General features: G+C 60.9%; 1 protein-coding gene across 1 annotated transcript in view; it reads left to right on the forward strand.

Moving 5' to 3' along the window:
• LOC131275147 (SH2B adapter protein 1-like) overlaps window positions 1-10,159 on the forward strand; it is a 74,155-nt gene extending 63,996 nt beyond the window's left edge. The window contains 4 exon segments of the mRNA XM_071210914.1: window positions 2,672-2,767; window positions 4,912-5,022; window positions 5,912-6,114; window positions 9,931-10,159. Coding sequence (XP_071067015.1) covers window positions 2,672-2,767; window positions 4,912-5,022; window positions 5,912-6,114; window positions 9,931-10,159 — 639 coding nt within the window.
• Window positions 10,160-24,137: the final 13,978 nt, after the last annotated feature.

The raw sequence follows: 24,137 nt of genomic DNA on the forward strand, positions 1-24,137 counted from the left end.
GACCGACACTTGTTTGCCTAACTCGGAAGGGAAAGAGAAAAACAGCGAGAGGCAAGCGCTTCAAGTGAAAACGTGTCCAACTCCCCATCAGAAGGTTGTGCGGTGGCCGGCGGCCAGCGAGGCTGCTTGGGTGGGGCCTCCTTCCCCGGCCTAAACTTAGCCAGCTGGAGATCTTTTTTTAGTCGCATCCTATTCAACCTTTTGTACTAAAGATTTGCCTTTTAATGGGAAATCTGCATCCGATTGTGTCAGAACTGGCACCCTTGGCCCCTTCCCCGTCGGGGGAGTGGAGGGCAGCCCCCGCTGTTGGCTGCAGACCCTGAGGAAGTCCCGCGTGGGGGGGGGCCCCCATGGCAGGGCCAGTGCCCCTGGGCTGAGGGGGCATTTCTGAGGTGGCTGGCACAGAGGCTTCCTTAGAGAGAGTAGGGTGTGAAAAAAAAATGAGAGCACACGAGACACGCTCACGGCACACGCTGGCTGAGAGCAAATCCCACCTGATACTCCTAGCTCTGTGGCTTTAGCCACACACAAACTCTCTGCCTCAGTTTCCCCATCTGAAAAATAGGAGTGATGCTAGCACGCGCCTCCTAGGGGCTGTGGTAATGACTAAAGAAGTTAGCATTTGTGAGGCACAGGGTGAGAAGCACGTACAGTGGATGATAAATGCAGAGTTTTTTTCATCAAGATTATCACTGAATTGTGCAGGAGAGAGAGAGATGTTTGTGGGACATTCGATGCCACGACCCTTGAGTGTCAGGCCAGTGCCGTGCTGTGGGGTATAACAGCGTGGCATAATGTCCGTGGGAATGAAGCCGACATGGGGGTGGGCTCCCAAGCGGAGGTTGGGGGCCGAGTGGGGGCCCTCGTGGGGGCCCTGCAGCTGGGAGCAGCTTTAGGGCCAGCCGGAGGCGTGAACTGACTCCGAAGGCTGTCCGGAGCTGGGCGGGCAGGCAGAGGCCCCAGTGCAGACACACTCGTGTCCTGTTCCCACACACAGCGGGCTCTTGGTGGCGAGGGGGCTGGAGGATCCCAGGACAGAGTGACACTTGTTCAGGCGGAGGTGCTGAGGCAGGGGTGCAGGGGGCAGGGGGAGGCCAGAAACCTCTCTCAGCCGGCGTCACTGCACCTCCCTCCCCGGGGGTCCACGCCCTCCCTGGCAGCTCGGAGCTCCCTTCCACCTGCTTCCGCCTCCGGGGATGGAAAAAGGCAGCAAGTTGGCAATCCTCCAACCAGAACACCCCAAAGGGGCCTTCGTTAACCACCCCTCCCTGGGAAAAACTGAGCCCTTCCTTCCCTTGGAGGAGCAGATTTGCTTCCTTTTCATCATTTTTATCCCAACAACAAATATGACTTGACCAGGGGGTGTGGACCAAGTCATCCCTCCCTTTCTGCCCTGCAGTGCTCCCCAGATTCCGCCCCTCAGTGCCCCAGGCTCCACCCCATGTGCTCCCAGACCCCACCCCTCAGTGCCCCAGGCTCCACCTCTCTGTGCTCCCCAGGCTCCACCCCTGTGCTCCATCCCTCAATGTTCCCCATGCTCCGCCCCTTTGCTCCTGAGGCCCCGCCCCTCAGTGCCCCAGGCCCCGCCCCTCAGTGCTCGCCAGGCTCTGTCCTGTCCCCCCAGGCTCCACCCCAAGTGCTCCCCAGGCTCCGCCCCCATTTCTCCCCAGGCCCCGCCCCTCATGCTCCCAGGCCCCTCTCCAGCTAGCAGCCTGCACAGCCCCCTCCCCTCCCAGCCTGGAGGGAGGGTGGTGCCCCCAGCTCTGCCCTCCCTCCAAGGCTCGGGGCCCTCCCAGCAATTTTCCTGGCTGATCTCGGGCCAGGCCCTGTGGCCAGCCCTATAAAAAGCCAAAGGCGAAGGGACCCGAGCCACACCACCGAGGAACGGTCAGTCTAACAGAGGTGTCAGTGTGTGTCTGGAGAACTGGGGCTCCAGGGGGGCATGCGCCACACCCGGTGAACGCATGGGAGGCCCCGCTTCAGCTGTGCCAGAAAGGCGGCGCGCCAGTGTCTGGATTTCACTCTGGTCCCAGCCCTGGTTCCCTCGGATCCCACCCAGGGGCTCTGTGTCACGGCGCTGCACGCACACCCACATGCCCACACGCACATACACATGTGCACGTACACGCGTGCACCTGCAGCATCCACCCACGTGCACCTGCAGCATCCACCCACTCGAGTGCCCTCGAGTGTAGCATGCTCAGTGTGTCCAGCCTGGGAGTGTCCTGGAGAAGGGGCTGGAGGGGCACAGCTGGACTCACCCCGTGTCAGCGGGACCCTGAGGCCAGTGATCTGAGCTCTTCGGCCCCGAACCCCCTCTCTGCCTCCACAGGCCTGTCCTTTCTCTGACCACAGAGGCCGTGTGATCAGAACCCACAGCAGCTGGAGGGCCGGGGGCAGCAGGAACGACTGGGAAAAGCACCTCCAGGAAGACTTCCAGGGTCCCCTGCCATGCGCAGCAAATTCAGTGGCCTGGGATTCCAGGGGAGGAAAAGTTCGCTTCTAGCCAGGGCTATCCAGGAGGGCTTCCCGGAGGCAGCACCTGAGCCAGGCCTGGAAAGACAGACTGGATTCTGGCCAGCCAGGTGAGGTCGGGCAGAGGGCAGCCTGAGCAAAGGCCCAGAGATGGGAAAAGGCCAGAAGCATATTGGCCACTTTGTTCACGGAGCAGAAACGCAGAGGCCGCTGGACGGCCTTCAACGCCAGGCCGAAGACGAGTCTCGCCCAGAAGACGGCAAGCGTGCTCCGAGGAGGAGCAGAGCTGCAGGTGAGGAAGAGGAAGACGGAGAGGGAGAGGCGGGGAGCCGGCGGGGAGGGGCTTTTAAAATACATCACAGAGATAAGACTCTCGCCTGGCTCTGCAGCTCAGCTCGGGGTCCGGCCAGCCGGGGTGCAGTGACCAGCCTCGCGGCGGGCGTGCCAGACCTCAGGGCCGACCAGCACAGGGAGCCGCAGCGAAAGGGCCTCGGGGGAGACCAGTGTCTCTAGAAAGAGGCTCTGAATCCTGCAAGCAAATCCCTTCCGGAGGAAAGGCCCTCTCCAAGGACCTCTGGAAAGAGGAGACGCCCAAGGCGGCGCCATGGCAGGGGGACAGGGGTCACCCAGGCCCACCCGCTGGAAACAGGCTGAACCTCGGCCTCCCTGGCAATTCCACACCCAAGAGGTGCCAGACTCACGTTCACCGAAAGGCAAACACAGGAATGTTCTTCAGCAGCATTTTCATAACAGCCAAAAAGCTGAGAACAGTCCAAAAGCCCGTCAGGGGTGGGCTATAAATAAGTTGTGGTTGGGGGAGCAGACGAGGCTCAAGCAGTTGGTGCCCACTTGCCACATGGGAAGTCCCAGGTTCGGTTCCCAGTGCCTCCTAAAGGAGATGAGCAAGACAGCAAGCTGACGCAACTGGCCGGCATAATGAGCTGATGCAACAAGATGATACAATGAGATGACACAATGAGGAGACACGAGAGACCAACAAACAGGGAGGGGATGTGGCTCAAGCTATTGGACACCTCCTTCCTACATGGGAGGTCCTGGGTTTGGTTCCCAGGGTCTCCTAAAAAAGATGAGCAAGACAGCGAGCTGATGTGATGGGCTGGCACAGTGAGCTGACGCAATAAGAGGATGCAACAAGATGATGCAATGAGAAGACACAATGAGGAGACATGAGAGAGAAAACAAGCAGGGAGGGAAGCTATTGGGTGCCTCCTTCCCACTTGGGAGGTCCCGGGTTGAGTTCTTGGTGCCTCCTAAAAAAAGAAGACAGACATAGAAAGCAGACAGCAAGCACAATGAGGGGAGAAATAAATCTTTTTAATAAATAAAAAAGTAAGTAAGTTGTGGCTATTCAAGCAGTGGAACACAACTCAGCAATAAAGAAGGTTTTACTGCCCCAGACAAGAACATGGCTGGATGCACAGACAGGACGTGGAGCGAAAGACACCGGACGCAGAAGGGAAAAGTACTGCCTGGTTCCATTTCTGTGAAGCTCAGGCACTGGCAGCACCAGTCCATGGTGACAGGGCCACCCCAGGGACGAATAAATTTTGCAGGGCCCTGACTCGATGACCCATTCAGTATTGAAATGGTTACAAGGTTCTCTGGGCCCCAGTGAGGTGTCGCGGTTCATGGATGAAGACTTAGAACAGGCGGAGTCTGCTTCCCAGCCGTGCCCACGGGGGCCCCCGCGGTGTCCCCGCGGGAAACGGGCTCTCCCGCGAGCCCAGGGGCTCCTGCCCAGCAGGCCCGGCCGGACTGTCCCCAGGGCTGCCGGAGGAGAGCGCCGTGTTGTCTTAAGCCACTAGAGCGGCTGCAGCAGCAGCAGGAGGCTAACAGAAACCGAGGGTCAGGGTCTGGAGGCCCCCCGCTTTCGCCAGCCCCCCCATGCCCTCTCTCTGTCTCATCAACGTCCCTCCTCCTCCCCCTTTTCCAAAACCTCCTTTTCTTCTTTCAGGGACTTGCCCTCTCACTAGACAGAAACCAAGCAAAGGCCCCGGGAGGCCGTGCCCGCAGGCGCCCCGAGTGACGGAGGGCGGGCTGGCAGGGACCCGCCGCGCGGGGACTGGCGGTGAGACAGCTGGAGGCCGCCTGCCGGAAGACGAGTGGTCACCAGCGGTGGGAGGCTCTAAAGCTCCACCCCCGAGCCTACGACGAAGGCTGCAGGCCTGCGGGCTCCCGCAAACACGTGCCCATGTGCACACCCATGCACGCACACACACGCACGTATGCACACGGACAGTATGCAAACAGCACGCACGGGAGCGCACACGCGCATGTGGACATGCACACATGAACACACGCACATGAGTGTGAACACACAGATATGCACACGCAGATGCCTGCACACACATCTGCACACACCAGCCCTCCACCTCGGCCCCTGAGGCGGCCGCCCACTCCTCCACGTCCCCCCAGGCCTCGGGCCAGTGCTCCCTGCTTCCCTGGGAGCCCCCCAACGTCGATCCCGGAGCTCCTGAGCAAAACTCGATGCAGCTGCTCCCCAAGAACGCCGGGGCCCGTGCAAGGGTGGGCGCGGGGGTGGGGGGGCGTTTGTAACCGGGGTACACGGGCGTTGCCCATTCATGAGCGGGTGAGCACGCACGCACGCACATGCACACGGTGGCCCACGCATGGACACAGGCACGGGAGCACACGGCAGGGCACGAGGCTCCCACAGGCCCTGGGCGTCCTGAGGCCGCGTCTCAGTCACCTCTGGGCCTGCCGGCCGCCGCCTCTTCACCCTCTTCAGAGCTACCCTCGGCAGGAGGGGCACGGCGGGGGGGCAGGGGGGCCCACCCACGAGAGAAGGAAGGCCCCAGCCAGGGGAAGGTGGGGGAAGCGAGCAGCAGGTGGGACGAGGCCCCCGCTCGCCCCAGGCCCTCGAGCCACTGGCCACTGGCTGCTGGGCCACGTAGGGCTCGGGTCCTGGGCAAATGCACCCGCCCCATCCCCGTCCGTCTGTCCTACCTGCGAGCAGGGCATCCACGTGGGCGGGCGCCCTTCCCCAGCTGGGGTGACACCTGCCTGGAGCCCCAAGCCACAGACGCTGCCCTCGGTGTCCCCAGCCTCGGAGGCCGGGGGCCTGGACACGCAGCCTGAGTCCGCCCCGCCGGGCGGGAGCCCGACCCCGTGCCCCTCAGACCTTCCACACGTGGCCGCCTCCCCCGCGGCAGCCCTCGTGGCCCGTCTCAGCCAGGGCCAGGGGCGCGGTCCCCGGGACCCTCGGCCCTCTCGGGCGCCCCGTAGGCTGGTGGGAAGGTTGGGGGCGAGCGTGCGTCCGTGAGGACCCAGGCAGGAAGGAGGGCCGTCGTTCCACGCCTGGCGCCTTGGCGGGCATGGGGGCCGCGGGCGGGAAGGGGGTGCCAGGGCCCTTCCCAGCCCCCAAGCCCAGCCGGCCCCACTGCCCCCGCCGCAGCACGTGAAGGACCCCGCCCGCTCCTCGCCCTGCGCCGAGACCCACGCAGGGCTGGCTGTGACGGCGGCACCCACCGTGGCCTCCCGCTACGAGCCCCAGCATTCCGGGGAGGGGCTGGCGCTGGTGTCCCCACCCCCCAGCCCCGAGTTGGAGGCTGCGGGAGCCCGGCCATCCCGGCTGCTGGGCCGTCCCTTTCCTACCATGTGGGGCCAGGTCCCTTCCTGGAGAATCGCAGGCAAGAATGGGGCTTGGATGGCAGGCGGGGGTCCCCAATCAGGAGGGGGGGACGGGGAGGGAACAGGAAGACAGAGAAAGACAGAAAGACAGATGCAGAGAGGCAGACAGAGCTAGACAGAGAAGGAGGGAGGAGGGAGGGAGGAGGAGGGAAGAGGAAGGGGAACAGGCAGGAGGGAGGGGGAGGAAGCAGGGAGGGAGGAGGGAGGGAGGAGGGAGGGAGGAGGGAGGGGAACACGAGGGAGGGGGACGAGGGAGGAAAGAGAGAGAAGGGGTGAGGAGGGAGAGAGGAGGGAGGAGGAAGGGAGGAGGGAAGAGGGAGGAGGGAGGGGGAGGCAGGAGGGAGGGAGAGGAAGCAGGGAGGGAGGGAGGAGGGAGGGGAAGGCAGAGAGGAAGGGGAACGAGGGAGGGAGGAGGGAGAGAAGAGGGAGCAGGGAGGGAGGAAGGAGGGGGACGAGGGAGGGAGGAGGGAGGAGGGAGGAAGGAGGACAGAAGCAGAGAGGAGAGGAGAGGAGTGCCGGCACGGCCCAGCCAGCAGAGCCTCCGCGCCGCCGCCTCCCCCTGCACGGCTGGGAAGGAGCGGCCGTGAGCGGCACCGCATGGCGGAGGAGAGAAGAGCCCGGCTGCCAGAGCCGTGGAGTGCTCCCGTGACAGCAAGTGGGGAGGATTCGGCTCCCCGGGAAAAGTGCAGAAGAGCCGAGGGCCGCCCGGACGGCCTTCCGGCAGGCGCTGCTGCCCCACGGCCTGCCCACAGCACACGCCCGCGCCCGGGAGCCGGGGTTCCCCCGGTGGGCCTGCCGCCACGCGGCCCCCCCCGGCACCTGCGCTGCACCGCCCCCCCCAGCCCTTCCCGCCGGCACACACAGGCTCAAGGCACACGCCCGGGTGAGTGGATCAGCACAGCACCCTCGTACACACGGGCACACAAGGGGCCCCGGTCAGCAGGCCTGGCCCCCTGACTGGGGGTAGCCATCCCCCCGGGCTCAGAGGCTGCCGGTGTTTCTGGCCCCCCGCGCGCTCCTCCCCCAGCTACCCTGGGAAGTTGGAGGGACGCTCACGCGGGCCTGGGGCCCACGGGCTCCACCAGGCTCCAGGACGCGCCCGCCCCTCGGCGCGCGGGAAAGGGGCAGCCACGCAAGCGCACATGGCCGGCCTCGGGTCCAAGGTTTCGCTCTAGCCCGTCCTGCGGCCACCGTCTCCTGGTACCCAGGCCCTCCTGCAGCCCGGCCAGCCGCCTGGCCGAGGGCCACTTCTCCCGCACTGCCCCAGGCTGGCCCCGGGGGCGGCCCCCAGCCCATCAGCACGGCGGTGGTCTTGGGGGATATTCGCCCACTGAAAACGAGCAACAGGAAACTGCCTTGGCTCCCTCTGAGGCAATTTAACTAACGAGGCCCCTGCAGACCCCGCTGGAGGCGAGGACCACAAGGTGGAAGCGGGAGGCGGAAGCTCCCGTCCACGCGGCCCCCTCGGCCCCCTCGGCCAGGACCAGGGGACAGGCTCTGCCCCCGCCTGCTGGCCCCAGGGCCACCCTGAGGGCAGGGATGGAGGGGAGAGGAGGAAGCAGCGCTGCGCTCAGCCACAGCCGCAGGAGGCCGTGCCCCAGTTCTCAGCCTCCGAACCCCCAGCTGCAGCTGCTTCACGTAAAGGGAAAACCTTCCTTTGCTAAGGCGCGATCCTCCGTCGTCAGGAAAGATGCACCCTGGGGCTGCTGACCATCTCCCCAGCCCCCGCACCCTTCAAGAACTCATCGATAATCCCGGGAACTTTCTGCCTCGATCCCCATCCCCGGCTCCCAGTCCTGCATGGGACCCCAAGCCCCCGAAATGAAAGAGCCCCACAGGCAGAAGGACGGGGAACCCACTGTGTCTCGTGGAAAGAGCTAAACTATTCTTGGGAGTCCATGCTGCTTCTTGGCTGGTGGAATTCCAGGCTATTTTCTGTCCAGTCAAAGTAAAGGAAGGCTGGGAAGGGGTTGGAAGGGTGCCGTTCGCCGTGAAAGCAGAGCTGTTGGTGTTCTGCCGTGCTTGGTTTTTTAAGCAGCACACGTCTATGGTCACGCAGCTCCAGGGGCCAGAAGTCCCACGCGGCGCGGCTGGGCTCCCCGTTTGCAGGCTGCAGTGGCGGCCAGGGCCGCGGTCTCATCGGAGGCTCGGCCAGGGACCCTCCCGAGCACCCTCGGGTGGTTGCAGAGGTCATCACTTCATGGGTGTCGCACCCCATTGTCTTGCTGGCTGCCAGCAGGGGGTCACTCTCAGGCACTAGAGCTCCTTGCCACGGGGCCACCCCACAGCACCAGCTGCTTCTTCCAGGGCAGCACGGGGAGTCTCTCTGGTCTGCTACACGGGGGTCTTTTTATCACTACTGATTTTATCTACATGCACTCCGCATCCATCAACCACACATTCCCTTCCCCCACCCCCTCTCCGGGAACCTCTACCCTGCTTTCCAGCCCTGCAGACTTGCTATTTCTAGGGATTTCCAGACATCTCTTAGAATTGGCATCGTGCGATGTTTGTCCTTATGTGCCTGCCTTACTTCACTGGGCATAATGTTTCCAAGGTTCTTCTGCGCTGCAGTGTGTCAGGATTTCACCCTGTCTGATGCTGAGTAAGAGCCCATTGGAGAGCTGGGCCACGTGTTGCTGATCCACTCATCTGTCGAAGGACGCTTGGGTTGTTTCCACCTTTTGGCCATTGTGACTAACACTGCTGTAATAAACGTTGGTGTACAAGGAGCTGTTCAAGACCCCGTTTTCCCTTTCTTAGGGTACGTGCCTAGGAGTGGCGTGGCCAGCTCACACGGTAGTTCTATACTGAACTTTTCAAGGACCCGCCATGTTGCTTCCCACAGTGGCTGCTCCACTGTACATTCCCACCAGCAGCGCCCCAGGGTTCAACGATGGGGTCTTATTTTTTCCAGAGTTGGTTTTGATAACAGAAATAGCATATCTCAAAAGACCAGGCTAAAGTAGAAAAGGGAGGGTGGGGGGCAAGAGCCAAAGTGCAGAGGTGGCGATCAAATAAGAGGGTGGGTGGCACCAGCTTGGGTGCTGGGTCAGTGAAAGGACGGGGACGCTTAGCTGTGCCCCTCCAGCCTCTGTCTGCCCTGCCCGTTCCTGTCTCTCCTCTTCCGCTCCCTCCCATTTTCTCTCTTCCCCTCACTCTGCTGTTCCCATTCTCCACCTGCCACGTGACCCTCCCAGGAGCAGACCTGGGCCCACCTCGGGTCCTCGAGGTTCAGAGCCTGAGAAGGGGATGGTCGGGAAACTGGGGACCCTCGGCCTGCGAGATGCCTAAGCCCTTGGGTCATGGGTTGAACTGTGTCCCCCCAAAAGATGTGTTGAAGTCCTAACACCCGGTACCTGGGATGTGACCTTATTTGGAAATAGGGTCACTTCCAATGGAATTAGTTCTGTGAAAACGAAACCAAAATGGAGTAGGGCGGCCCTAAGAATTTTAAGAAGGGGCAAGGAAACACAGAGACATGGGCAGATAGCCAGGTGGAAGCAGGTGAGAGCAGAGGACTCAGCCTCAAGCCACGGGGCGCCAGGGATGGCGGCTGGAGGCCAGGCAGGCTCCTCCCCGACTGGTTTCAGAGGAACGCAGCGCTGCCCAAGGCTTGATTTTGGACCCTGGCCCCCAGGAGGGTGAAACGAGCTTCTGTGGGTCTCCACCGCCCCAGTGGTGCTGTGTCACAGCAGCCCTCAGAGGCCGCGACACCGTGAGCTCTTGGCTTAACCACCCGCCTGGCCGGCGCCTCCCCGGTCAAGGGGCTGGCCTCTGCAGATGGCTGAGCCTGCCGGGACGTGGGCCTTTCTGGGGCACACAAGAGCCCCCACCAGGCCGGGAGACTGAGCCCAAATGGGACCTTGGAGAGCTGCAGAGGCCCGAGAAAGGGGGCAGGTACCTGGGCAACCTCCCCATGGAGGACACGGACACAGGGCCACACCTGGGACCACCTGAGCCGTCCAGAGACCGGCACTGCCCCGAGCCCTGGGGCCACATGCGGCGCTAGAGCCTCCTGGCTTGTCCAACACCCCTGGTGCTCCTCCTGCTACTGCACAAGGAAGAAACTGCTCCGAGTCTTGGGCAGTCTGCCTGGCACACAGGCTGTAGCAGAGGCCTCTGGAGCAGCCAGGGTGACTTGAGGGCACGTTTCACAGGTGCAGACCCTGGGATGGGGAGGTGGCCGGTGCCAGGCTGCACCAGGACCAGGAACAGAACCAAGGCCAGGGACTAGAACCAAGATATGAGACCAGGACCAGGAACCAGGACAAAGGGTCAGGAATCAGGACCAGGTCTAGGAACCAGTACAAGCACCAAGGACCAGAAATCAGGACCAGGGATCAGAGACAAGAACCTGGAACCAGGATTAGTACCAGGAACCAGGACCAGCAGCATGACCAGGGTCAGGACCAGGAACCAGGATCAGGACCAGAAACAAGGAGCAGGGATCAGAGACAAGAACCTGGAACCAGGATTAGTACCAGGAACCAGGACCAGCACCATCACTAGGGCCAGAACCAGAATCAGAAACCAGGAACAGGACCAGAGAAGAGAATCCAGGACCCAGGACTAGGGATCAGGAATCAGGACCAGCACCAAGACCAAAACTGGGACCAGGATCAAGGACCAGAACAAAGGACCAGGGAGCAGGACCAGGACCAAGACCAGGACCAGGAACCAGTTACCAGGACCAAGACTGAAAACCAGACCAGGAATCAGTACCAGCACCATGACCAGGAACCAGGACTAAGAATCAGAAACCAGGAACAGCACCAGGGACCAAAACCAGGATCAAGACCAAGACCAGGACCAGGGACCAGTTACCAGGATCAGGACCAGTTACCAGGATCAGAACCAGGAATGGGACCAGGGACCAGGAATCAGGACCAGGTTCAGGAACCAGGACCAGCACCAGGACCAGGGCCAGGACCAGGAATCAGAAACCAGAAACCAGGACCAGCTTGCTTGCCAAGTGCCCCCTCTCCCCTCTCCATCTTGGCCACGTGGTCTTGTCCTTGGCATCCACTGCAAATGGCTCTCTTTGCTTCCTGGACACCATGCAGGAAACGGCCACTGCCAGCAGCTCCCAAGTCCACTTCTCCTCTGTCCAAAAGAGCAGGCGGACAAAGCCCAAAGCACTTGGTCACAATTCAAATGACCAAGGAAGGCCTCAGTCTGGGGTTTGGGCCAAGCGGACACTTGCTGTGCAAGCTGCTCCTGCACAGAGGGGCCGGGGAGGGTCCCGGCCGCGGGGCGAGGGCCGCACAGCCTGCCAGCTGGGCCACGGGCCGGCTCCTCTGCGGCCGGGGAGGGGCACTGAGCTGCCCGCTGGAGCTGCAGGCCAAGGCGGCTTGGAGTCAGATGCGCTTGGGCACCGTTTCCAGTAGAGAGCGCGGTGGAATCGAGAAATGGCCCCAGGCACCAGGCCTCAGCAGAGCCAGCTCCAGCCTGTTCTTGGAAAACAAGGTGCCTTCTGGAATGACTCCCACAGTCGGTGACACGTCCAGATGGACGGAGCAGCCCCAACAGGCTAGCAGGAGGCACCACACCCAGGCTGGTGGTCCCAGAGTTTGGCCGATGTCCCCCTCTTTTATCAAAAGTGATCCCTCTTCCTCTCCACTTGCCTTTTCCTCTTAGAAAAACAAAGAATCAGATCCAAGGATCTATGAAGGAACGATGAAGCCACACCATGCCACAACCTGGATCCATGACTCCCCGAGCTCAGTACGGGGGTGGCCCCTGGCGTTTGCGGGGGACCCGTTGAGCCCTCTGAGCTCATGAGCCCCTTCCTAGGGCTCGGGCTGCATGCAGACCAGGTGGTCTCATCTCTCTGGAATATTCCCCCTCAGGCGCTACTAGCAGGTAGAGGTGAAGCCCATGCAAGCTGCTTTGGAGTGCCAAGAAAGTCTCTGGAACCAGAGGACGGGGCCAGGGAGAGGAGCGCGCCCTCTCAGAGGGTCATGGGCAGCTCCCAGGGCATGTGGGGTGTCCTGATGGTTCAGACCCTTTCGCCCCAACCCTGGCTTTTCCACGCCAGGCACTTGTCAGACGTCCCTCCGCGGTGCCAGAGAGGCAGGTGATACGGCCGATTCCAATTGCTGCTCTCCTAGGGAGCTGTGAGGCCCGGGAAGACGCTTCCGTGTGGTGTGACGGGCAGAGCAGCCAGGCGGGGTCACGACCCACGGGGGGCTGTGCCTCGTGGGGTGCATCACAAGCGGGTGGGGGGTGGGCTCGGCTCCTGCTCTGACCCTCCCAATCCTGAATTTGGTTGAACGGTACTCCCTAAATTCACGCCCAGCGAACCTCGGTGTGTGATTTGAAAATGGAGTCTTGGAGATGTGGTCAGGTGGGATGAGGTCATGCTGGCGTAGGGCGGCCCTGATCCCATGACCAGGGTCCTTGTAAGAAGAGGAAATTTGGACCTGGAGACACGCAGGGCAGACGGCCACATGAAGACAGAGGCAGGGACTGGAGGGCTGCAGGGACACGCCAAGGACGCCAAGGATGCCAGGACGCCAGGAGTGCCAAGGATGCCAAGGATACCAAGGAGAAGCAAGGAGCACCAAAGACACCAAAGAGCACCAAGGACACCAAGGAGCATCAAGGATGCCAAAGACACCAGGGACACAAGGAGTGCCAAAGACGGGAGCACCAAGGAGCACCAAGGACAAGAGCACCAAGATGCTAAGGACACACCAAGGACACCAAGGAGTGCCAAGGACACCAAAGACACCAAAGAGCACCAAGGATGCCAGAACACCGAGAATGCCAAGGACACGAGGAGTGCCAAGGACACCAAAGACACCAGGACACCAAGGATGCCAAGGAGCACCAAGGACACCAAGGAGAACCAAGAAGCGCCAAAGACACCAAAGAGCACAAAAGAGTACCAAGGACGCCGGGTCGCCAAGGATTCCAAGGACACGAGGAGTGCCAAGGATACCAAAGACACCAGGACGCCAAGGATTCCAAGGAGCACCAAGGACATCAAAGAGTGCCAAAGATGGGAGCACAAAGGAGCGCCAAGGACGGGAGCGCCAAGATGCTAAGGATGCCAAGGACACCAAGGACGGGAGTGCCATGGACAGGAGCGCCAAGGACACCAAGGACATCAAGGAGCGCCAAGGACGCCAGGACGCCAAGGACACAGCAGCTGACAGGGCCAGGAGCCCCCGCTGCTTTCAGAGGCAGTGCGGGTCCGCAACGCCTTGGTTCCGGACTTCCAGCCTCCAGGACTGCAGAACAACCTCTGGCCATTCTGAGCCCCCTCCCCACCCACCCCATCTGTGGTGCCCGGTTAGGTGGCCCTAGGGCAGTCACAGGCCACAAAGGGCCTGGCCGTGGCCAGATAAGGCTATCTCCTCAACCTTCTAGAAGCGGGATGAGCTCACGGCAGGCGCAGGGAGGGCCTTGGGCCCTGCGCACAACAGCGACCCCTGTTGCAGGCACCCACCGCCTCACCCCCAATCCAGTCCCCACACACGGTCTCCCTCCTCCCCTTCTCCTTCAAAGGCTGGAATTCCTCGGGATGGTCAGGAAAACAACGGCACCAACTGGGCCCCAGGCAGCCCCTCTGGTTCTAGAAGCCCCGAGGCCTTCCTGCCCATCCTCTTGCCCCAGCGGGCACCTGCCAGGGGAACACACGTCCTCCGCAGCAGAGCAAAGCGGCTCCCAAAGTCCCCAAGTAAAACCCCGTTCCCAGGGTTGTAGCCCCCAAAGCTGCAGCTTGGACGTATCCACCTAGACTTCCCAAGCGTCATGGAAAGAGCGAGACCACTCCTAGCCAATTTCAGCAGATTTCTATTTTAGGGCACCCCGGAAAGGCACGAGGCACCCCGAGCTGCCGTTCCGGGGAGACGCTGAGAGAAACCTGCTGAGCAGGTTAGTATGGGAAACGAGGGCAGGAGGCTGGTCAGAATGAAGCCCTGCCGCCGGGACCCCCTGCTCAGAACCCAGCCACAAGACCCCCCGCCCTGGAAACCCCGAAGGGAGGCGGCTACTTGAGAACAAAGCGGAACCCCGACAGCCGAAAGCCCGCCAAGACCCGGGCGCGAGGTCCCGTTTGAAAGCTCTGGGAGCAGAAGCAGCTCCGGGGAACTCCCAACAGGAGGCCCCCCCCAGCCCTCCCCCCCCCCGGCCCGGTTCCCTGAAAGCTGAAGGTGAAGGCAGAGGCAGCCAAGCAGGATGGCCGACAGCGGGGTCCCTCCTTACCATGGGGGGGGAGGCCCTGCACCCCGCCCGCGCCTCTCACCCCCAGCGCGCCCGCACCCGGGCCTCGGGCTGGTACTTTCACTTTTTTTTTTTTTTTTGATTCTCAATAAACTCTTGTTACTGGCACATCCCTGAATTCCTTCTTGCGATGAAGCCAAGAACCTAGAATCCAGAGCATTTCGCTGACACTGCAAAAAAGACATCTCAATAAAAGGCATTCAAACAGAAAAAGAGGATACATTTTTTATCTTTTCTCATTTGTTTTCCCAAAGGCCCCTGCGACTTGCTTCTGGAAGAGTCAACTGGAAAGTTTGCAGATGTGGTTTTAACAGTCAACAGTCCTGGGCCTCCCTGACGACACACACCCCCAGGAGTCGGCCCGGGCATCCAGGCCCCCTTTTTTCAGCACACCTGGAGGGATGTCCGTGGCCCGAGTGGTGACGGGACCTGGACCCAGAGGCAGCCTCTACGAGAGGTCTAGATGCCACAGGTCTTTGACTGCACTTAGCACCTGGCCTTCAGAGCGGCTGGCAGCAGTGGATGCTCCCAGCAGAGGGAAAATAACAGAAGGCACGTTTGCAAAAAGCTGAGTTCCGTAGCTGTGCTATGTCCGGTAACGCTGTGGCTTGCAAGCACTGTACAGCGAGGGGCACTGCAGGAGGCAGCAGGGGTCACAGCAGGCACCAAACAGAGCTTCAGGTCAGGGGACCCCTCCCCAACCTCAGCCAGCCTGGGAGGGTGCAACGGCAGCTCTTCCCCGGAAAGGAGGGCTGCGTGCCCCTCCGTCCATTCTGTACACCCCCCGGAACAGCTGAGGCTCCAGCAGAGGGTGAAATACGAAGAGGAAGCTCCAATGTCATTACTTAAAAAGCAAACATTTCCACCCGTTCAGTTAATTTGGTTCTTGGGCAGTGGTTCTCAAAGTGGGGAGAAGCGGCAGCAGCTGGCGAGATGTGCAAATCCTCGGGCCCCACCCCGGACCTTCTGGGGGCGGGCCGCAGCCCCCCTGGTCTTAGCTCGCCCAGTGATGCTGAAGCGTGACCAGGTGCCAACCCCTGTCCCAACTGTGAGCAGGCTGTCCAGCCCCAGTGTCCTTTCTCCTTCCCTCACAAGGTGTATCCCCACTCCCCCACCCATTTCCTGATCTGAGGGCCAGTTATTGGACAAGGACACCTGCCTGACACCTGGGCCAGAAGCACGCAGCAAGCGTCCCGGCTGCATCTTCTGCCTGGAGGGGCGGGGGGGGGGGGGGGGGGGCCGGGGGCCGGGGGCTGGCCGCAGGCGGGGGGGGGCCCGGGGGCCCCCCCGCAGGGAGCGCGGGAGGAGGGCTGGCTGGGGGGGACAGGGGCGCTGCCCCCAGCCGGGAGAGCCCCGGGAGGAGGGCGCTGGCTTCCAGGCTTCTGGGACTTGGCTTCTGTCCCAGGAAAGAATTTAAGGACAGCCATGGGGTAGGCGAGGGAGCAGGGAGTTCACTAAGCGACAGGCTAGGAGAAGCGCGCGCGGGGACCCCAGGGCGCACAGGCCCAGCCCCACGGACCCCCTGTCCTCCTCCCGCTTCGGCGTGTGGGGCGGGGCCCAGCTGCCTGCCGCTCTGATTGGCCGCCCCACCCGTCAGTTCTCAGGGGGCCAATGGCGAGGCCGCTTGAGGGTAGCCGGGGCTCCCCCTTGACCCTGAATGGGACTCTCGCTCCCGACGGGACTTTCGGGGCGGAGTCCGCGGGGTCTTTCCGGCTTTCTTCGTGCGGTGGGCTCGCCCTCAGGGGGCTGCCAGGCGGGCTTCCCCGGGCTCGTGTCTCCCGCCACGTTTCCCGCAGGGTCTCAGACTCGCCTTCCCTTTCCCTCAATTAACCTGCTCACCCCCATGCTACCCCGCTCCCCGGCCCCAGCACCCTGTCTAGGACCCCCTGGAATCTGAGCAGAGGAGGGGTGACCTTGGGAGGGACAGGCTGGGGGGGGGCAGGGCAGAGGAGGGAGGGTAGGGGGCAGGACCCGAGGGGGGGGGGGCGAAGGCGTGGTGGAAGGATGGGGCATCTGTGGGCCGGGACTGCCACAGGGAGCCGTGGGAGGAGCTTGAGAAAGATACCCCCTCAGTGCCCCCACTGCAGCCAGGGCCTCGGGCCACGAACATCAGTCGCGCCGAGGGCCAGAAAGGCGGCTGAAGTCCAGTCCAGCAGGCCGACGGGAAGGGCCACGAATGCCACATGCCAGCGTCAGCCCAACCCGAGGCTTTGGCCGCGGGCATCTCTGCCCCCACGCTGCCCCTGGCCCTGGAGCCCCCCGCCCTCCAGGAAACAGGAGCAGCTCCAGGGGTCGGAGTCCTGCAGGCCCCTGGACAGGCCCTCAGGGTCCCCGTGTGACCCGAGCAGGGGGCCGTGTGGCAGGCTCGCCCAAGACCTGGCACAGGACACATGTTTGTACGATGAGTCGGTGTGTCTGAGCAAGGGTGTGGGCATGCACACGCATGTGTGCAATTGTCACATGGTGAGAGGAGTGGGTTCTAGGGGAAAGGAGCGGGCGGGGGGGGGGGCTGCTTCCATATGTGCCCAGTTCATCTGGTCCCCAGGGGCCTGTGAGCCCCTCAGGAGCGAGGGGGAGCTCCCACTTCCATTTCTTCATCTCCTGAGAAAAGCAAAAAACGTGTCATCTGCGTTTCCGTCAGCTCCAGGGGAGAGGTCAGGGGCTGTGGGCAAGGCAGGAACAAACACGGCTAGGGACAGGGAAAGGGCTGAAGGCCCCGCCACGTTCTCCCTGTCTCCGCCAAGGCCCCCCGCAGACCCTGACTCCCCTCCCCTGGCCCCCCCGGGTCCCCTTCAGGTTCTGGCCTCCAAGCCACACGGACCCGGGCCGGACCCAGCCCCCTGCAATGCCATCCTGCCCTGACCATGAAGTGGGAGCCTGGGTTGTCACTGCAGCTTCAACCACAGCCCCACCACAGAGTGCCACCCAGTGTCCCCAAACTGTCCCCAAGTGGATCCCCTTCCTCCTGTTCTCCAGGCCAGTGGAGAACAGGTGTGGCCCTGGGGCTACTCAGAAAGCCACAGACCCAAAGCAGAATCAGCCTCCAGATCCCAGGTGGCATGGCAGAACCCGCGACCCCCACGGGGGCTGCCAGCTAAGCCTGGGAATTCTGAGCAAAGGCAGGAGGAGGGAGTGGGCAGCAGAGTGGACAAGGAGGTACAGGCCCGTACCCAGGGCAGGCAGGCGTGTCTGCCTGCTGTGCTCTTGGCGACCAAGGCAGACAGGGCTGTCAGCTCGGACTGCCCGACAGGAAGCCTAACGCCAGCTGGGCTGACAGGACTGCACCCAGGAAGAGGGCTGAGCAGAGACCCTCAGGCAAGTGGCTGAAATGCTCCGTGCCTCGGTTTCTCCCTTCGTCAAGTGGGGGCACCTCCAGCTCCAGGAATGTGTGGTGGGCCCCTCGTCATGAGAAAGCACTATTGACTATTGCTACTCTTTTTAAGAAGGTACCACATTGTCACAGAAGGGCCCCCAAAAGGATCTAAAGTTAAAACAGGGAAGCAGATGTGGCTTACGCGATTGAGATCCACCTACCCCATGGGAGGTCCTGGGCTTGGTTCCTGGTCCCTCCTAAAGAGGATGAACAAGACAGCAAACTGATGTGATGGGCTGGTGCGGCAAGGTGACACAAGATGACACAACAGACACAAGGAGGAAAACATAATAAGAGGTGCAAAAAAAGCAGGGAGTGGAGGTGGATCAAGCAATTAGGTACCTCCCTCCCACATGGGAGGTTTCAGGTTCAGTTCCCCGGGCCTCCTAAAAAGAAGACAAGCACACAACAAGGGGGTGGGGAGAAACAAATAATAAAAAATAAATTAAAATTTTTTTAAAACAAAACACAGAACAGATGCTCAAACAAAAGCTTCTTCACATGCACATGCATAGTGTTATTCACGTAGTAAAAAGTAGAACCACCCCAAATATCAATAACCATATGAATGAATACACAAAACCTGGTCCATACCCACAATGGAATATTATTCAGCCAGGAACAGGATGGTCTGGTCATGCTAAGGCATGGAGGGAGTGAAAGAAGCCAGAGGGGAAAGGCAGATACTGCATGTTTCCACTGGTAGAAAGTCTCTGGAATAGGCAAGTTCATAGAGCATAAGGTAGACAGGAGGTTACCAGGAGCTGGGGGAGGGGCACCGGGGCCTGAAATGTTTTGGAACTAGTTAGAGGTGGGAATTACACAATGTTGTGCATGTACTAAATGTCACAAAATTGTTCACTTTAAAAATGGTCACTTTTAATCCCCCAAATAATGGCAATGACCAGTGAACAAGGATAGTCCAATGCTGGGCTCTTGATACTGATGACTATGCTTATGAGCCTTTTGTGCTTGAAATTTCAATTTAGCCTAGAGCTGCAGGGTGCCTGAGAGTTGTCTCCTGAGAGCCTCCATGTTGCTTATATGTGGCCTCTTTCTAAGCCAAACTCAGTATATAAATGCATTACCTTCCCCCCAGTGTGGGACATGACTCCCAGGGATGGGCCTCCCTGGCACCAAGGGACTACTACCAAATACCAGCTAGTGATACAACTGGAAAAAGATCATGAGTAAAAGGGGAAAATGGTAAAGGCAAGTGAGTTTATATGGCTAAGAGACTTCAAAATTAATTGGGAGATCATCAGAGGAATCACGATTACGCAAATCTCAACGGGATCTTAGAGACAATCAAAGTAGATACAAACCCAGGTAGTGGTGCTCTTGAGGGCTACGGAGACACCCAGATCCTACAGTCATGGAGGATGGCTCTGCAGTTCAGTGCCTTGCCAGTGGGCCCTACTTTGGAATTTGTGCTCCTGAGTGTAATGGAGCTGGACTCGTATGTAACTTCTTTATATTCGCCTCTTCTGTCTCTTTTATTGAACCTGTGGTTGGTGCTGGAGTTGGTGTGTGCCCAGGAGACTTGAATCTCTGGACTGTCCATGTGCCAGCTGGGCCCTGTGCCTCAGTGATGTTGCAGCACCTACTCTCCTGTTCATTGGACTTACCCATGTCAGCTGACAAGGAGGTAAGGATGGACAACCAACACACCAAGGAACCAAGAGAGTCTACAACTGTGGGCATGAGAGTCCCATCCACCAGCCATGTGGGATCGAAGTCCCCTCTCATTTGAGAGGTGGAGTGGTCATCGCCATCCCAGGGTCCTCGGGATGGAGGAATAAAATATGGATTAGAGTGGACTTACTGGTATTCTACTATAGAATTATTGGGACTCTAGCAATGGAAGAAATTATATCATAGATGTGGAGACAGTGGCCACAGGAATTGCTGAGGGCAGGGAGAGAGAAGAAGAAATGCGATGTGGGGGCATTTTCGGGACTTAGTGTTGTCCTAAATGATACTGCAGAGACAAATGCTGGACGTTATATATTCTGCCATAACCCACTGAAAGAACTGGGGGAGAGTGTAAACTACAATGTAAACTACTATCCATGCGGTGCAGCAGTGCTCCAAAATGTATTCATCAAATGCAATGAATGTGCCACAATGATGAAAGAGGTTGTTGATGTGGGAGGAGTGGGGGGTGGGAGGTGGAGCATATGGGAACCTCCTATATATATTTTCTCAAAGATTTATTTACTTATTTCTCTCCCCTTCCCCTGCCCACCCGCCCACACCGGTTGTTTTTTCTCTATATCCATTCACTGCGTCGTCTTCTTTGTCCACTTCTGTTGTTGTCAGCGGCATGGGAATCTGTGTTTCTTTTTTTGTTGTGTCATCTCGCTATGTCAGCTCTCCGTGTGTGCGGCGCCACTCCTGGGCAGGCTGCACTTTCTTTCACACTGGGCGGCTCTCCTTACAGGGTGCACTCCTTGCGCGTGGGGCTCCCCTACATGGGAGCACCCCTGTGTGGCACAGCACTCCTTGCGCGTATCAGCACTGCGCATGGGCCAGCTCCACACGGGTCAAGGAGGCCCTGGGGTTTGAACCGCGGACCTCCCATGTGGTAGACGGACACCCTAACCACTGGGCCAAGTCTGCCGCCCCCATATACTTTTTAATGTAATGTGTGATATATGTATCTTTTAAAAATAAAAATACATTAAAAATATATAAAATATATACAAAATAAAATGGCCAATTTTATGTCATGTAAACTTCACCTCAATAAAGGAAAAAGGAAGCAAAAAATAAAAGTTAAACAACAGTTACAGCAGCCAGCAGCTCTCACGTGCGTCAGCCATGTGCAGAACAGGGACTTGGTGGCTCCAGCACAGGTAACTGTGAGTACTTTGCTTCCCCTTTTGCAGATGCAGGTACCAAAGCTCAGAGTGGTTAAGGGACTTCCCCAGGGCGGCACAGCAGTGTATGGAGCTGGAGTTCCTATCCCAGCGGCCGACTCCCAGGGAGTTAGTCCTGAGGAGACCTGCCCGCCTGCCCGGTGCTGCCCTTTGCTTTCCTCCTCTCTTCACTCCTCCTCGTCCTGGAAGGCGGGTGCAGGAGGCAGGCAGTGGGAGGCGACCTGCGGCCCCAGCCCTGAGCAACATCTCGTGTCCCGCAAGCAGGCGGTGAGAGGACACTGCTTGGGACAGCTGGACAGGCCACGGGAGGCGGGGACAGCGGGGGCCCCAAAGGAAGGGGGTGTCCTGAAGCCCCCATGCCCGTGCGCCCCTCCACTGCAGCCTGACGCCCCCCCACGTCTGCTCCGCCCCCACTGCCTCGGGTCCTCCAACCTCCGTGACAAGCGCTGCCCTCTGTGCCCCGGGCTCAAGTCCTTGGACCCCAGTTTGGAAAGACGAGCCCAAAGAAACCGACTGCTCTGTGCAAGCAACCGCCAGCTGCAAACATCTGCTGCACACAAGGCGGGGGGCATTTTTTTAGTTACTGTTACCAACATAAGAACCCAAAATCAAGTTCCCCTAGCACCCCCAGGCCCCCAGGGCTCACCTCTGGCACCCCCACTCCAGAGTGCAAGGGCTGCTGTCACAGAAGGTGAACCCCCATAGCTGGGCCAGGACCCTCCCCCCTCCCCCTTCCCCTCCCTCCTCCCTGGGGAGAAGCCCACCCAGGCTCAAGGACCTCCTCCTCCAAGAGGCGCCCCTCCACCCCCACCCAGGGCGGCCCCCTCGCCGGCCCCTCATCCCACTATCCCCGGCCCACGCTCACAGCAACAGGGCTGGGGGCTTCTCAAGGGCAAAGACGCGGCTCATCCGCCTCCCTGCCCCCAGCGTCAGGCCCCGAGAAGCACGGCGCTGGCCAAGCCCCTCATCTGCTTGTCGTAGGGACCCCTCCGGCCCTGCAAGCGCAGACGGGAAGCCAGCTGCTGGCAGGGGGCCGCGAGACCCCAGCTCGGCATGGGCAGGGAGGCGAGGCCCTCGAGGCTCGGCCCAGCCCGGGCGGAGAAGAAGCCCGCCGGGGGCCTGGAGCCGATCGGGCGGCCCCGGACCCCTGCCCGGCCACCATCTGTCCTGCCAGGGCCCAGCCGCCCTGGCAGTCCCCCCTCCCGGCCACCACCTGCCCGGCCCGCCTGGCCGCCTTCTGGCTCCTCCGGGCCATCGGGAGGGGCTGCGGCAGGGCCAGGCCCAGCAGGGAGCCGGCGGGCAGGGGGCACCCCCAAGGCAGGGGCAGGGGGCAGGAGAACGAAGGGCCGAGCACAAGACGGGGTGAGCCAGGGGCCCGGGGTCCTGAGAAGGCAGCGCCCCCACTGCCTTGGGGAGAGTGACCAGCCCGTCCTGAAGCGCCCCCCCTGAAGCGCCCCCCCCTCCACCAGACAATCCCAACCTGCTGCCCTCGTCCCCCACCCAGCAAGTGCCGCCCTGGCTCGGGGGTCTCTGGGTACTGGTCAGCACCTTCCCCTCCCTGGGACCCTGGGAGCCCATCACTCATGGAGAACGTGGACAGCCCCAAGTCTGCCTCCAAGGCCGTGCCGTGGGGCGGGGCCATGAGGGCGGGACTGGGGCGGGGCCGCAAGAGCCGTCCCGTCCACCCCAGTCGACCCCAGGTCCAGAGAGGGCGGGGCCTGCCTGGGGCCCCTGGACGCCGCAGGCCGGGCAGCTCCGATGAGCGGGGGCGGTCAGATGAGGCCGTGAGTGGGAGCAGCAGGCCAGCCCTGGGGGCCCGTCCTCATGAGGACCCCCGGTCTCCCTTGCCCCCCACCCACCCACCTACCCCCACATCAGGTGGAGCGTGCATTCCACCGAGGGGGAGAGGAGGGCGGCAGGGCCGTGGAGCGAGGGCAGTCCCCAGGTCTACCCCACACACAGCAGGGGAGGCCTAGCCCCTCCCTCGGGGCCAGACCCCCCCACACCCATTCCCCAAACGACCCTGAAGCCCCCTCCAAGGACGGCACCCAGCAGGGATGACCTCGAGGGCGGGAGAGCAGGAAGCCTCGACTGCTCTGGCCCCTCCCCATCGCCCCCACCCCCTCCCCAGCCGGGCAGCCAGGCCCAGGGCCCCTCCCCCCTCCCCCAGGACCCTCGGGAAAGGCAGCTTCCGTTCCCGAGCATGATGGCAGAGTCCTGCTGGCACCCATTCCTCACAGGGGATCCCGAACCTGTGGTCCCCTTCCCCAGCGCCCAGAAGCACCCACGCCCCACCCGCGCCACACACGCACACAGGCACGCACCCTGGGACAGTCTCAACCCGGCCCCTCCACCCCTCTCCCAAGCAGGAGGCTGGGCCAGCCCCAGGGCCTTGTACCCCCACCCACTCTGCTTCTCCCCTCCCTGCCTCAAGTGCGCCCGCCTGCTACCCCCCCACCCACTCACTGCCCACGACCCCCCAGGGGGCCCCGCCCGCAGCATGCGGCGCCCGATTAGTGGTCGGACAGCGCCACCTGCTGGGCGTGTCGGAGACTACGGAAGCCAAAGGGCATTTCTTTCTTGCTCTTGGGATTTCTTCACTTCTGTTCTTGGGCTCCCCGAGGATCGGAGCCCTCAGACAAGCTCCTGAGTGAGGACGGCTACCAGAGGGCCCAGCTCAGGCCCTTCAGGCAGGGCAAGAAAATAAACCCCCCAGAGAAAGTGCCTCCCTCCAGTAGGTCTCCCCACCCCATAATGCTGGCAGGAGCCAAAGTGGCGCGTCCTTCCCCATCCCGGACTGCTGTCCCTGAAAGAACGCATAGCAGAGAGAGGCTCCCACTGGCCAAAGAGGGGACGACTCGAGCCTAAAAAAGAATGGAAGCAGTTGAAACACGTTGATGCATGTAAACACATAAAAAGAGAGAACCAAACTAAATCCAACAAAAACTTGGTTGGAACTCATTGGAGATCGCTTCTTAGGTTGAAAATTGTCAGCTCAAGGAAAGGACTTCAGGATTTCCTTTATGAATTGGATTGCAGGGTAATCAACAACTCCGGTTGATAAGGAAAGTTGGTTCTCTTGTTGTGCAGAAGAGCTCGAGCTGAAGGGATGAGAACATTAGAGCGCCGCTTCCAGCCTCCTGTGAAATACCTGCTTCATGCAATAGCCACGGAGGGACGAGACCCATTGCATGAAAAGCTGACGGGCTGTTACAGAGGCGGGAGGGGGCTGCCACCACCTGGACCCCCTGGTCAGTCACCAGCAATGGGCCAGACAGGGCACCTGGGAAACGCAAAGGCTTGCCCACGAAGTGTCCTGGTGAAAAAAAAAAAAAAATAGATGAGCCTGAATCTAATCAACCTTCTAGAGCAAACTCCCATTTGCAGGCAATCTGGAGATAAGGTGATACCATGAGGAAGCAATTAAATCCAGAGTGCAGGGGCACCCGACAAGGCAGCTGATCTGGTCTCTTCGATGAGTTACGGCAGGGGCGAGGGAGGGG

This window comes from Dasypus novemcinctus, chromosome 21 (genome assembly GCF_030445035.2).
Source record: "Dasypus novemcinctus isolate mDasNov1 chromosome 21, mDasNov1.1.hap2, whole genome shotgun sequence".
Lineage (NCBI taxonomy): Eukaryota > Metazoa > Chordata > Mammalia > Cingulata > Dasypodidae > Dasypus > Dasypus novemcinctus.